Here is a 15,638-nt window from a genome sequence, read left to right on the forward strand (position 1 = left end):
GAATTACCTAACGAATATAAAATAAATGAGAAATCAAAGAAGAAATAAATAAATTTTGGGATAATTAATTTGCTACAAGTCGAATACAGGGTTTTTCAAATAATTCATTTTCTGGTTTGTCCCCACCAACAGGAAAGGGGAGCAGTTTGATAATAGTACACATAGGCAGTTCAAACGGTTTGTTAACGGTATTTATCGACTTTTGAATCTACTCGTTCCGGTGACTACCATTAGGACATCATATATTACGGTATTCTGAGACACATGTTGACTCTTATAAGTTTTTACAGAGACTGCCTTGAACGATAGTTACATTTATACATATTGGACACATCGTTGCTGTGGTTTACCAAAATAAAAGACCATAAACAAATGTTGATGTTTTGAAGAAATGGTTCGAACAATTGATAGATCTTTTACCTCAGAACTGCATAATAGTAGTGGATAATGCAAGTTGTCACTCGAGATTTTTAGAAAAATTACCAACAACCAAGTGGTTAAAAAAGATTTACAGGATTAGCTAAATTCAAAGAGTATTAAGTTCTTTGAAAGAAGAATTGTATTTTTGTGTTCCCTTCATAACAAAAAATTTAAAAAATACGAAATCTATGAAATTAATGGTTAATGGTTAATAATTCTTTGATGAGTGAAGTTAAACAGTTGTTTCTTGAGGTTGTAAATAATGTGAAGACTGAAAACTGGGAAAATTTAGTAAATCATACGATTAAAGAAAAGATATGAAAGTTGGACAATATTACTCATTGTGAATATTAGTTGCAACAGTTCATCTTCTGATTCCGATTCTGATTTGGATTTGTAAGATGTAGCTCTACTGTAGCTGTACTGTTGAGTTTTCATATTAAAATCATTCTTTCTGAACGTAAGGTTTTTTAAAAATCAAGGTTTAAACCGTTATACCTAAATACCAGTATGACATAATGTTCTTCATACCTTGTGGAGAAATGGAGCATTGTAAAATTGAACTTTTCCACCTTCAGCTGTTTAAAAGTGGAAATATAAGTATACACCCAGTATATTCACAATATTTATAGAAATGTTTCATACGAACATACTCGAGGTATAACTTGGAAAAATATTTTTACTTTCACCTATGGATTACAATCACCTGTTTTTAATGTTTATTTCTCTCTAATAATATTAATTATTAAACAACCTTTTTGATTTTGTAGAGAAGAAAGAAAGCACAGTCTTATAGATGCGGCGAATATAGTGGCTGAGAGAACACTGGAATCATTTCGAAATCTAATACCTGCGGCACACTCAACGTGCAATAACAGAGTACATTGTCGTGATGCAGCATAAATTGCTTACAATGTCTTGACGCACTTTAATGACATTTTTTCGAAGTCTATCAAGTACTTTCCGATAGAATTCTTGATGCATGGTCTGTGTAGGCGTAATTATCTCCTTATGGACCAGTCCTATGCTGTCAAAGAAATAGATGAGCATGTGATCGAGCAGTGTAGGAACACTGTTCTCTCTGCCTGTTACAAACAGTTTTCTGCAATTGTAATTCGACGTGGTTTTTGATCTTCTCAAAATTTCTTTGGAATCATTTTTGCACAGAGCTTTCTCATCACGAAATATTGAGTTGAAATCTGGCCGCTAGTTTTTCAGTAGATATTTAGTTCGTATGCTTCTACGCACCTCCTTGAATGTTTCATGCGGAATACTTCTGCATTGCTAATAGAGTAATCACCAATCACTTTCAATGCTTCTTGTGCTGAGCTGTTCTATCGTGAACATCAGTCGCCTAATCATTGATTGATTTTGCTTCTTCATTTTAGTGACGAGTGCAGCTAACACACATCTAAAAACTATTTACTGAAAGAGATGTAATAAACGAATGCAACAGGAAAAAAGTATGTGTGGATGAAGCAGGGTTACTATATTATGCGGTAGTTCCAGGATTACTACAATGCGTAAAACAATTATAAAAACATTATTATTATTGAAAAAATATAATTAAAAACTTTATTAGTGTTTCCATTCCCTTAAAATGTTGCGGAGTTAAACCTCGACAATTATAATGTTTTTTTATTTAAATCGTGGCTTTTGGAAACTAACAATCATAATTTATTTCCGTTTAAAAAATTTGTTAGATACGAACTTACTTGTCCTACACGGAGAATATTCTTCAAAATTATCAAAAGCTCCACTTGACACAAAACAAGTTCCCACGGGGTCTCTGCGATTCAAATCTTTTGTAAACCATATATATCTCGGAGCACAAGCCTGTAATGAAAAGAAATCATGTTCAATATCATAAATATTATTTAAATTTTCTATTATCATCAGTACTGTAGAGACATGAACAATTTAGTACAATTGATATTTAGAATCATATACACTCCATTAAAATGATTGAGATCATACTTTTGCAGCTGGCCAAAGTAAGATTGAAGCTATGTTGTCTTGTCTGCTTGTGTGAGTACGTGAGTGCTGCATAGAGTATGTATTTTAGGTCAGGTGTGAATTAATTCTGTAGATCAAGTTTCTCTTAGTAGTTGGGCTTCAAGAAAAATTGGGTTTGGTATTTATCTTTAGATTATACCGGTCTATTAAGCCATAAAATATATTTTAGGATTTGCAAGAGGTAATTTCCTTTCTTTTAAATTCGGAAACTATAAGCTAATAAGGTTGATATTAAGATTTTATTTTTGATTTATCATTAATATATTTACAGGCAATGTCAAGGATTAAGTAGATTTTTGGTAGTGTTTGTATTAGGGCTTTAAGGAAACAATTCAGATATTCAGAAAGATTTTTTCTTGTTCTAGAAAAAATGATGCTGGGATTACCCATATTTGTAAATATTATGATAGATAAGGAAAAAAACTAAGGTATGCATAGAATACCCATATCTTTAGTGAAAAATATCCAGGCGGTCGTCAGTTAAAGTAAATAAAATAAAGTTGAAAATGTGAAATTAGAACGATTTTTTTGTGACAAGATATGTTTAAATGGGTTTTGTGGCAATTTCAAAGACTTAGTCTTAATGCTATCTTATAGGGCAATGAATGATGATGATATCAAAAACTTCATTCAAAAATATTTATTTTGATTTGTTTTACAAGATCTGTTAGAGTTAGAAAAAACTTTTATATACTCTTTACTTTATTTTTATCTAATTAATTTTCAAATTGAATGGAAATTATTTTCTTATTGTATTATTTGTGAAGAAATCACATAAGTCAGATGACATGATTCTATCGACAAGTAGATTTAATCTTTGTAGTTTACTTGGATGATTGTCTGCAGTTAAGTTGTCAATCATTTTTTCTTTTCAATACTATCATCATCAAAAAAGACAAAGCAAAGTTACACTCATTAATTGACTTCTTAATTTGTGTTGGGCAGCTTCTGCAATACCCTCTAAATCAATCTCTATCAGTTTTAAGTTCTTTTAATAGCTGAAGATTACACTGGCCGACCTGGCCGACAAGATTTTCGTAATACAGATGAAACCTTTATTTTTAAAATGGAAAATAACACGTACCACTTTTCAATAGCTTAATTATCCTTGTTCACATTAGCAGGTAGGTAATTTTATATATTCTGTTGAATTTCATAGTAAGTGGTTCTCTGTTCATAGTGCAAAAAGTGATTATAAAGGCGAAAATGTCGAGTCAAACGCGCTGCAGTTGTAAATCTTCTCCTGACAAATTTTGTTATATTTGTGGAAAATTTCTGGTGAATTCGCAAGCCACGCCATTTTCCGAAAATGGAAAAAAGCATATTTCAAATATTTTGGTACTTTAATTTGAGACCAAGACAAGCAGTGCCTCTCCCCCCATGCGTGCTATGTTAGTTGTAGTGTCATTGGTCACTATTTATTGACTCGTCCAAATACAGTTTAAAAGCAGTGTTATTACACAATGGAAATTTAAAGCCGTGTATACCAGTTGCTCATTCTGTGAAGATTAAAGAAAATTATGAGAATATTCACTTTATATGGATCCAAATTACCAACAGTTAGTTGATGAACTTATAGACGCCTACAAATCCCTTGGTGCATGAATATTATTGAAAATTCCCAGCTGACATTTTTTCAGTGGGAGCTGTCAGTGATTAGCAGGGTGAAAGGTTCCTCCAAAATATTAAAACAATGGAATTTCAGTATCAAGGACGATCGGATTCGGCCATGATAGGTGATTAACTGTTGGTTTTTAAAAAGAGAAACTCCAACCTCTCATAAAAGGAGAAAGTAAAGCTAATTAATATTTAATGAGATTTTTTTTATTTTTAATAGATGTGAGGCATGTTTATTAGATGTAAAATATAAATATTGTCAATATATACGATTTCAAAAACGTGAAATTATCTTTTTAATAAATATTAAATATTTTACCAATGAATATGGTTCTATGAATGTAACTTAAAAGCCTTACTTGTTACAATTATTTTTTATATATTTTCGTATTTGTATAGGACCATTGTATCACAATATGCTATTCATTCTTGTGTTAATACAAAACATTTTTTTTATGGATCAGAGTTATTGGAAAGTGCTTCTATAACTAATAGAGACTGAAATGTGGTATGAATAAATCAGATTTCATGGAAAATCTTGTTCGTATTACTACTTGATTCGCAATGCTCATTGATAAATTCTATCGAATTTTTTTTCTTTTTGGGTTTTCTTTAATTTTTCAATGGCTTGAAAATTTAATAATTAAACAAAGCATCCAAAAACTCACCTCATCATAGCACCACACTACGTTTGATGAGAAAATATACGTAAACCACATATTTCAGCAATAAATAGACGTTCTATGTATCGTTGTATTGTTCTCACTTCAAAATATATTTTAGATATATTTTTTACGTTTATAATAAGTTAGTAGAACTAAAATATCACAAATAAATAAAGAAAATGATTTCTGTTCAATATAAAAATTAATTAATAAAAAAATAAACTTTTAAATATTGAAAATTAGAATTAATATTTTTTAATAAATTTTATTTTCAGTAATCTACATTTAATGCTCTATAAGACAGGCTTCTGAAACAGTAAATTGCAGACTTTGAAATTTCTAGTTTTTTATGCCATGCAAAAATCGTTCTAAGTTCAAATTAATTCGCCTAGAACACTTTTAATGTCCCCTTGTAACTCATAAGTCTCTATAAAAAAGTTATTCGTCTGTCAATTTTATAAAAATATAGTCATAGATCCCAACAACCTAAAGTTTTTAGTTAACGAACTATAAATAAATTAATATCTAAACCATTTTTGACTCTATTTTCTATACTTCAATTAAAAACCGCCAGGCTATTTTCCTCTAAAATATGAGTTTTTTATGCATATCTTATTTTTTCATCCAAATCTACTATATTTTCAAGTACGCAAACACAAAAATCATACTTTGCTTTTCCGCATATTCTATGGGTTATGTAGATTACATCAGGTTGTTGATTTTAGTGCTCTACTTAAAATTTGTTGTCTGCTATTCATATCTTACTACAAGATCATACTATATCATATCATACTATAAGAATAATAAAACAGTTCTTAATTCATTTCAACAAACTAACCATAATATGAGTTATCATAAGTGTATTTTATTGCGTCATGTCAGAGTAAAAGTTATTATCGCACTGAGACCTTTCCAGGTCTATTGATTTGACACGTTACGTATTGTTCTATTGATATTGTCGCGAAATCTAATGAAAACCTTGGTATAGCTCTTCCAGTCTTCTCGGATCTCAAATTTTCATATTCGTCAAGTATTTTATATTTTAATTCTCATTTTTATAAGTTATTTTGCTTAGTACTTAATTAATAGCATTTATAACACCCATAAACACTTACACCTTTTTACTGAATACACTGTTTACACCACCACTACACCAACACTCACAATTACACTGCCTGACGCGCGTTTCAATAACCAGGTTATCGTCATCAGAGACTGAAAGTAAACTAAAATCCATATATCACTCTTGACATACTAAATGAAGGTATTGTGAGTACATATTTCTTTTGACTCTTTTAACTCCAGTTTTGGTTATAGCAAGTAGTACTGAACACACTGTTTACCTTCAGTCTCTGGAGACCACAGCTTGGTTATGGAAACGCGCGTTAGACAGTGTAATTTTTAGTGTCAATGTAATCACAACTTACTTATACTTTTTGTTACATCTATCGTGCAAGACTTACTCTGTTTCTTTTCATGTCCTACCCGTCCCATCATCTTTTTGTAGATTTAAATTATTAAGTTTTTGATTTTGATATTACGATATTTCCTACCGAATATCCTACCACTCTATCAATATCTTTCTTCATCTGCGACTTTGAATTTGCTTTTAATTTCCCTAATTATTTTAGTAACTATCCCACTTACTTCACATCATGGATCGCCATCAGATCGTTCTTAAACAGATTCTGATATTATTATCTCAACATACTAAATTTTCTCTAAACTCGAATCACTTATCAAACATTTACTCTTGAACTGTCAATTGCTTTCTCGATTCTTGATAGTTTAGGACTAATTAAAATATTTGCAGGTGAACTGTTTCTGAGAATATTTTTGTTTGAGTTCAAAACTTTTGTCAAATATCACACATATACCTTTTTACTATGGAGAATAGAGGTAAGGAAGAGAACGTCTTATGAGAGAAAAATGTTCATCCGTAATCAGCAAATTATTTTTCGAAGATTTACTTCTTTTCAACAGACACGTTTCGATACATTGAGATGGTTCTCCTTACCTCTACACCCCATACTTTGTACAATCAGGTTACAAAACCACATATAACTCACACAGTGAAAAGAACCTAAATATCAACTTTCCTTTTTGTTGATTATCTTTGTTTTTTCGATTTTTATGAAGTTTTAAGTGAGCAATGTGAGTGAATATTACAGAAGAAGGTACAGAAACTAGTTTTAATAATGAAACAACCCGACTTTCTTCTTGTTCTTAAATTAATTATTTTTTGATGTAACTATACGAGGAATGTGAAATTTAGTAATAACATTTAATATTAAATATTGGATTTCTAATCTAAAAGTTGTTCGCCAGTAATGAATATGCCTTAGATTTTTTTATAATTACTGCACAAAGCATAAATAAAACTGTTTATACCATTACGTTTGGATAAACATGTCCACCATTACAAGCTACTACTTGTTAATGCGTTACTATAAACTTCTAAATTATGATTATGGTATTATAAAATCAAACATGGTATCTTTCACAGTTACTTAAAGATGTGAAGCCGGATTCAAGTATGTGTAGACATCTTATTTAGACCACCTACATTTTCACAGTGATGTAGAACTGTCGTATTTGTTAAGGATTGGTGACTGAATCGTATATATTAATGATATTGACAATTTACAAAGAAATCCATTTTGAACAAGATCATTTCATACCACTGTACATATCCCTTTGTTTCTATAATTCGTTTTTATTTATGATGCTCATAAAATCAATTATTATACATAAAAACAGTTTATTGACTCTATGATATACATCTTACGCTATATATGTAATCAACATTTAATTTTTTAAAAATAGCACTCCTAAAGCGAATTTTGCATTATTAGATGACAGATCAATATGATTTGTATATATCATTTAAATCAATGTCAAATTATAATTTATTTTCTGTCGAATAGTCCCTAGTTCTTACCATATTTTAAAAGGTATTTTCATTTATTTTGTTATATTGTTTATAAAATCTACTTCAATCGAAGATTTTGTGAAGGAAGTCGAGCCTGAAATGTTAGAAACAATCTTTATTAAGAACATTTTATTCATAACAAATAGATCAATTATTGTTCACTATGTGATTGTGAGAATCCTTAACACGTTTTAAAAAAATTAAGTTATTATCCATTGAACGTGTGATTGTTGCCTGTACGTATACATATTCAATTTTATGTACTCGGATATCTATAATACTGTCCAAGAGAACAAAGAGAAAAATCAGGGTTGCACCTGTGAAAAGTATAGCAGCTGCTAAACATATATCACAGATTCTAAAAGTTCTATCCGAAAATAGAAACTTACCAAGGTAAACACTACAGTATAGTGTCATGTTAAATTTCAAAGTCAAACTTTAATTTGTTTTAATTTGATAGATTATAAGAAAAGTACGTATTATTAGGAATCAATATTGTTAATTATGATATTATTATTATTATGATGATTTCTTTATTAAGTATGCAATTTTTATTTATATCACTCAATTTGTGTTATAGAGTTGTTAGAAATTTATTTAAGTGAACAGAACTAAAGAGAGATATAACATCTAAACCTAAGAGAACATGATTCGGTGGTAATAATATAGTTTATTAACTTCTTTTTAGTTTCTTTGTGAATTTCTTTTTTGTTAAGAACTTTTTTAATAAATTTCAAGAGCAGGATTATCAGTAAGTTCTTTATGTGATATATTATTTCCAATTAGTTCTCCAGATAAACTAAATATTGCAGTTTCTCCATTATAACTGTGACATTACCTTTGTTAAATTGTATGACTATCAAATTTAGATTTAACTTTTGAATTTGAATTTTGAATAATTATAAAATGTTTGTTATTATAGCTATAACGATATTTCCTCTTTTTAATTTGTATTAAAATGGATATGTATCAATATTGGCTAAGACAGTTTTGATTGAAATATCTTTAATAATTATAGGTTCAATAGAAAATTTTGGTCCTAGTTATAGAAACTGTAAAATATCCCTAGATATCTGAGTATATTAAATATTTTTAATCTTGGTTTTGGAGAACTGAATAAATTTTATTGTTAATAAGATTAATAAGTTTATTCTTTTGTTTGTTTTTGATTTGATAATTTATTATAAATAACTTGTTGTCTTCAGTTTTCAGAGTGTTCATAAATAAATTCATTAGTTGTATCAATTAGTTGGTTTTTCAATTTTAAAAGATAATTTTCAAGTTTGATTATTGTTTTTCAGTATTTAGAAGTTTTCATATTAACCTATTATAGTTGATTATAGTTAGTCTATATTTGTCTGTTGTTTCTGGAGTATAAGTCATTTTTCATATGTTTTATATTATTTTGTAGAAAAGTGGGAAGAATGTTCTATTTTCGACATTGTAAGAGGAAGCATCTTCTATTATATTCTTTCGTCATATTCAATTTGATTTTGAACCAGGATTTTAAATTCTTAACAGTAACTTGAGATGTTTTGGAAGTATTCTATATATGCATGTAAATCGGAACGAAGTCTTTACCAACTATGAGAAAAAGATTTCCTAAATTTTCTAATCAAATATTTCAAAAATACTTCACAAACTTTTATATGAAAACTTATGTTCTTCATATCTTACTATATATACAATAAGTTACTCTTAAACTCTCCGGAATCTTTGAAGAACATAGTTTGAAGCTAGCTTACAAACAAAATTTCCATCGCATTTACTAATATCAAAGATAGAGCACTATCCAATAAATTGCCTAGCATAGTTTATGATTGTGATTAAGGAGTACATCATCTGAGAGGTCACTCACTTATAGGATAATCTCTCACAAAAGTGACAGCAAATTATATTCAGACAGATGTTCGTTTTCTATGAAGGTCATTCTATGAATTGTGAATCTGTGACAGTTATGACAACTACAGAAAGTGTTTGTTCTTAGAAACAACATATATTGCTCAAAATGATCATTGTATTAATAAAAAATTGATTTAAGTAACCTTAGTGTAATCTGTGCATATCTTTAAAATTTTGAAAATATTCTACGAAAAACTCAATGTCATAACCCTACCTAACCCATGAAATTCAACTTCATTCATAACGACCTATCCTAATCTAACCTATAAAAATTTAATGTCATTCATAATCTGAATAATAAATATTAAACTTCGTTCATAACGATCTAGCCTAATCTAACCTACAAGTAAATTTGAATAGCAACAAGAATCAATTATTCCTAGTTGCATAAAATTGTTCAGGACCTTTTTATCATTGACAGCTCAAGTATGTGAAGTAATTCTAAAAATTCTCTTTTTTTATTATATATATTATTATAACTTGCTTGTTGCTGAAATATGGCGATACTGTCTTTCTCTCGTCTATAATCTCTTAAAAACATGATTCTTCTTTCTGTGACACATTGCGATCGCGGGCCTTATTGAAGGACCCAGGGGCCGGAAGCGGCCCGCGGGCCGTATCTTTGACATGACTGATGTCAACAGCGTAACAATCATTACAAATTACTTGATATATGATTCTTCAATTTATACTATATATTTTCGATATGTTTCAACTAAGGAAACATTATTTTTTTTTTTTCGAAAAAAACAGATTTTTTTATATTCATGTGATCTATTAATCAATATGATGCAAATTTTCAATGGCAAATCAAATTTTTCAAAATTTGATAGAGACCTAAATAGACCCAAACGTCAATTTTTATTATCTTTTGAAAATAATTTTTCATCAAATAAGACTTAAAATCAGAAAGATTTAACAAGACAACATATAGCACGGTCTAAGAAGTACGACAAATTTATATAAGTCTCCAATATCTCCCTAGTTTTATATAACTAAATTTCTTTATATAATTTCTTTAACTTCTCAGTTGTTACAAATGCTTTGATTGATAAATCGTCTTGATTTCAGGTCTTTTCTAGTTAGCAATCGGTTTTAAAAACAGATAAAAATATTAAACAACATACATCCAATTATAAAAATTAGAAAATTCTTAAAACATATCATCATATTCCAGAAAAAGAGAATGGTCCCAGTTTTTTATTTTGTAGTGAGATTAATCACAATTTGTTCATCCACTGAGTATTATCACATCAGTGTCAATAACATTGGATAAACAAAACTGAATAGATTCAGAATTAGCTGATGATTCATAAATATCTATTTTGAACGTCTTACCTAAAATTTCCTCGAGCCTAACACTGTAGACACTTCTTGGATACTTTCCAGTTTCAAGAAAAACAATTGATCATGGTCTGTTTATAGTAGGTGCTAGTACAAAATAATATTTATGAATGAGAAAATCGAAAGATTGAATAACGATAACTTTTATTGGCGCAACAAAAAAATTTCTGGGTTCCTTAGTAACTCTATCTAATGAAAATAATTTAGCTTGCCAATTTTTTCATGTGTTATAGGTTTTACTATAAATACGTCAACATCTAATAATACATCACCTAAAAACTGCTGGTTATTAAGTATTTTATTGCATACTGTATCATATGGTATTTAATGAAACACGTTCCAAAAGTGATGAAAAGGAATTTTTCCATTTTGTAAATAATAATATGCATCAAAATAAGAAATATGAAATATCTATGGAAACAATTTCACAATAAGAATTTAATCCAAATTTAAAAACAATCATGGCATACAAAATAATTCTTCATTAAGAATTATACGTTGTATAATATTACGTTGTAATAAGAATTAGTTACATTACTTATTGTTTCGATACGGTTTTAATAAAAATGTTTAGTTCTATGTCTCATATTTATCAAACTCTAATCTAAGGCTAATCGCCTCGTCGAAACATACTAATCGTACAGTAAAAATTCATTTAGACGAATTTAACTGTTATGACAAAATGAAGCATTCAGTCAATAGGTAATACAATTAAAAAAAATTATTAATTTAGAGTTACAATACAATACAATTCAATACATTACATCATAGACAAAGATATAAAATTTGGGATGCTCTTCATATATTTTCTTAGGTTGTAATGAAAATATTTAGTAAGAACATTCATTTTCATAAAAAAGGTATAGTAAGTGCTGCTATACCTTATTCTACCTACTTTTATGGATACTTTTGGTCAAATATAATTTTAAAAGATGTCTTCTACAATTTTCTCATAAAATGTAAATATATTTAAAATTAAAGATGATTTACTATCTACGAATGGATAAACATGAGTTTTTTGTATCAATAGATTCAATTTTAGATGATAAATTGAAAAAGTTTTGAAAACAAACCTCAAAAGACCAAGATTCTAACTACGAGGTTAAAAATTCCAATACATTAACTATGTTTGATTCACTAAAGAATTTACCTTCGATAAGAATTCTCGACATTTTACATGAAAAAATCAACACGATAATTTCTTACCGGCCAAGGGGGTCATCATCAAAGCCATATTTCATTCGATTTTTTACAGTTCAACCATGGCGAAGAACTATGCTGAATACGGTTAAAATACCGGCTCAAACATAGATAGCTGCTTACATTACTTCTGAATTAATTTCATACAAGTCTTTCAATAGCTTTTGGTATGCCGCGCCTCCATAGCGAGTGTTAAAGAGACCACAGATTTACATGGCATCACTTTTAGGTGTTGAGAAATTTGCGATGAGCACAACACAGAGTCGTGACCATTTTTTTGATTGAGGCAAAATTTAATAAAATGGAAGAAAATGTTAAATGGGTTCTAACGGTTTAATGGCAGTTTGAATTCTAATAAACTAGGAACTTTTTCCTAGTTTATAAAGAATACCCATACGTATCTCCAATCGTTCTACAGTTATAAATACTACCAAACATAATTTATTTTTTTAATCAAAAATGTTTTATCCAGGTGGTTTATATTAATGCTGAACTTTACTTGAATTAGAAATTAATAAGAATAACTATTAAGTTGTTTGAATTGACCACCATCTACTGCAATACACAGTGAAACCCTACGATGAAATTATAATCTGAAATCTCTTCAAATTTCGGGTGTAATTCAATAAACAAATTACTAATTTGAATTTTCATATCATTGGGGTAGGCGGAGTATTATATACTGTACTATTCTATACTAACTGCATGGACCTCCCCTTCTTCTCCATCAATTTTAATGAAATAAGTCATCTATCTGCGGCCACAGCTTTACTCTGATGTTAAAGGGATTATGTTCGGAAAGATCTCCGAATGAATTTTCATCCATTCAAGTGACTTTTGAAAAAAACAGATACCTATTAAGTTATTCTCCATAATCACACCAAAGACATTTATGCTTTATTAATTCTGACGGTTCACAGTGTAGACAAGTATCAGTCATAATAGTAAACGTTACGTATATTCCCTAGACCATTATGATGAAAATAATAATTTGAAAGTACATTCTTCCTCTCGATCAATATCCATAAGTCAATAAACCTATAATCAAAAGCATATTTTGTGGTGAATCATCACCTTATAAACACTGATGCAGGTGAATATAATACGGATGGTATTTGTGCTTTTTAAGAATCCCAGAAACACAGGATTGACTTAAACTTGTATATAACTCAAGTTTTCTGGTGCTTGTGTTCGGATTGTCACCTACTATCCTAACATCGAGAATTAATTCATTGTCTTCTTCGGTGGTACCTGTTATCGTCTTCTTTGCTTCGTGTATGCAACACTACTTATAGCACGAAATCTTGACCAGAACCATTTTAAATCTTATCTTTTGCGGTTGGTCTGATTCAGGATACTTTTGTGCATATACCTTACATGTACATAAAGTTGGTTAATTCTTTCTACAAAGTATTGTCGTTAGAATAAAAACAAAGAAAACTAAAATTATCTACCTAAACTATATAATATTGTAACTAGAATGAAAAATTTTTTTCCCGGATTATAGATAAAGACATAAGCAACGGTAGATATTTGATTATACAATAAAGTCCTTTATATCGAAAGTGCAATTATTGAATGTGCACTGCATGAATGACACGTTTCTTGAACTATTCGGTACAATAGTCGAATTTTAGTTGAAATTATATTTCTTCGGTAAAATTAAACATATTTTCCAACTACAAATCTCCTGTTTTTATCATTCTTTGTTTCCTTAAGTTTCACAATTAATAACATTCCTGAATCTTCTAATCTAATAAGCTTTCTTGAACTTGTAACCTTTCCCATTTTGTCGATGACTTTTGTTGTTTTACCAGTTTCGAATAATAAGCCTATAGCATCGTCTCCGAGAAAGAACTGCATGTTTCTTTTACCTTCCATTTCATGAATTATGAATACACGATCTTGCACATTTTCTGCGATTTATCTGGCAATAATATTTGTAACGTTACTTTGGCTACTTCTACTTATTTTGGCGGTGTCCAAGAAAGCTCGAAATCAGACAATTTCCAATTGAAAATAAGCAATAAAATTGACAGCTATTTGATTACTTTAAAAGTTTTCTTAGCAACACAAGTCTAATTTCACATCGACAATTTTCTGACTTCAATATTATAAAAGATTTTACTTACTTTTTCTCTTGTAAAATAAATAACTTTATTTTGAATGTAGTGTTGATAACTTCACAACGGTTACAAATAGGTTGCATTGAAAATATAAAAGTTCCAATCGAAGTAAAGTGAACTTCACTTGTCTAAATTAATTAAACTCCCCATTCTCGCAAAAAATCGAATATCCCAAGAATAGCACAACATCCAGAAATGTTATAAAAATAAATAGAATACCATTCAAAAAATCGTATATTTGGTTTGTTTAATTATTTTTTGGGACATCCTATATGACTCTTGTTACCCTATATATATTAACCAAAGAAAAACATCCGTCTGATCTTGTTAACGTTACATATCAAAGCGCTACGACATGTTGATTGATATCCTTTATTACTTGTAATATTCTTCAGGTATTTTCTCATGTCTTCCAATAAAAAGTCGGAAACTCGTACTGACGTTAATTTATTATTAATTTTGTATCGTAATCTCAACACACATTCTTCAAATGTACAAATGTACCAAACCTGTACATACTTACACACATGTATCAACTGGATCAAGAACTCATTCTTTTTTATGACACTTAACGCTAATAGCTGGTTGCCAATCTGATATAGATGAATCAAAATGATACACAAATTTTCACACTGATTATAATAAATATATATATATATATATATATATATATATATATATATATATATATATATATAAATATATACATATTTGATATTTATAAACATTTTATTAATATATTCATAATGTTGTCCAATAAATCAATATTTCCGATAAATATATTAGTCGCACCTGTTATAACTCTTAATTAAAGTTTTCTGTAAAATACCATACATTTACAAAGCTTTTCTCTACAAAACTGTTTTATGTATGACGATCGATTATAATTAAAATAATTCCTTCATTAGGGTCGATAATGGCAAAGAGGTAATACAATAATCATAAAAGTTCTCAAAACTTTTTTGAAACAGAAAAGACCTATATATATACATATCTTGAATTTTTTATTTCCTAGACCTTTTAATATAGTTATGTTTTTTAGTTATTCTAATAATTTTTGGATAGATAAAATTGACGTTTCGACTTTTCTTTAAGACTATGATATTGACACTGACATTTTGCGTATTTATATTGATCAATAGATCACCTTAATCTTGAATATCAAAATAAGAATAAAATCAAAATAGAACTTTGTTCTAATAAGAAAAATCTATTTTTCCCTAGTCCTTACATCTGAAATATATAGCAGTAGTCAATTAAATTATTATTATTAGTTTTATTATAATTTACAAAATAAATCTTTAAATGATAAGCAAGACCTAAATAAATAATTTAAGTAAAATTTATATATATATATATATATATATATATATATATATATATATATATTGTTTGTAACAAATTACTGGTTTCGAC

At 28.8% G+C, this 15,638-nt stretch overlaps 1 protein-coding gene across 2 annotated transcripts in view; it reads right to left on the minus strand.

Annotated features, from left to right (window-relative positions):
* LOC130894004 (integrin alpha-PS2) overlaps positions 1–15,638 on the minus strand; it is a 187,836-nt gene that overhangs the window by 65,169 nt on the left and 107,029 nt on the right. For both annotated transcript variants that reach the window (XM_057800485.1, XM_057800484.1), the window contains exon 4: positions 2,136–2,256. In XM_057800485.1, coding sequence (XP_057656468.1) covers positions 2,136–2,256 — 121 coding nt within the window. The remainder of the gene's footprint in view (positions 1–2,135; positions 2,257–15,638) is intronic.

Source organism: Diorhabda carinulata, chromosome 5 (assembly GCF_026250575.1).
Source record: "Diorhabda carinulata isolate Delta chromosome 5, icDioCari1.1, whole genome shotgun sequence".
Lineage (NCBI taxonomy): Eukaryota > Metazoa > Arthropoda > Insecta > Coleoptera > Chrysomelidae > Diorhabda > Diorhabda carinulata.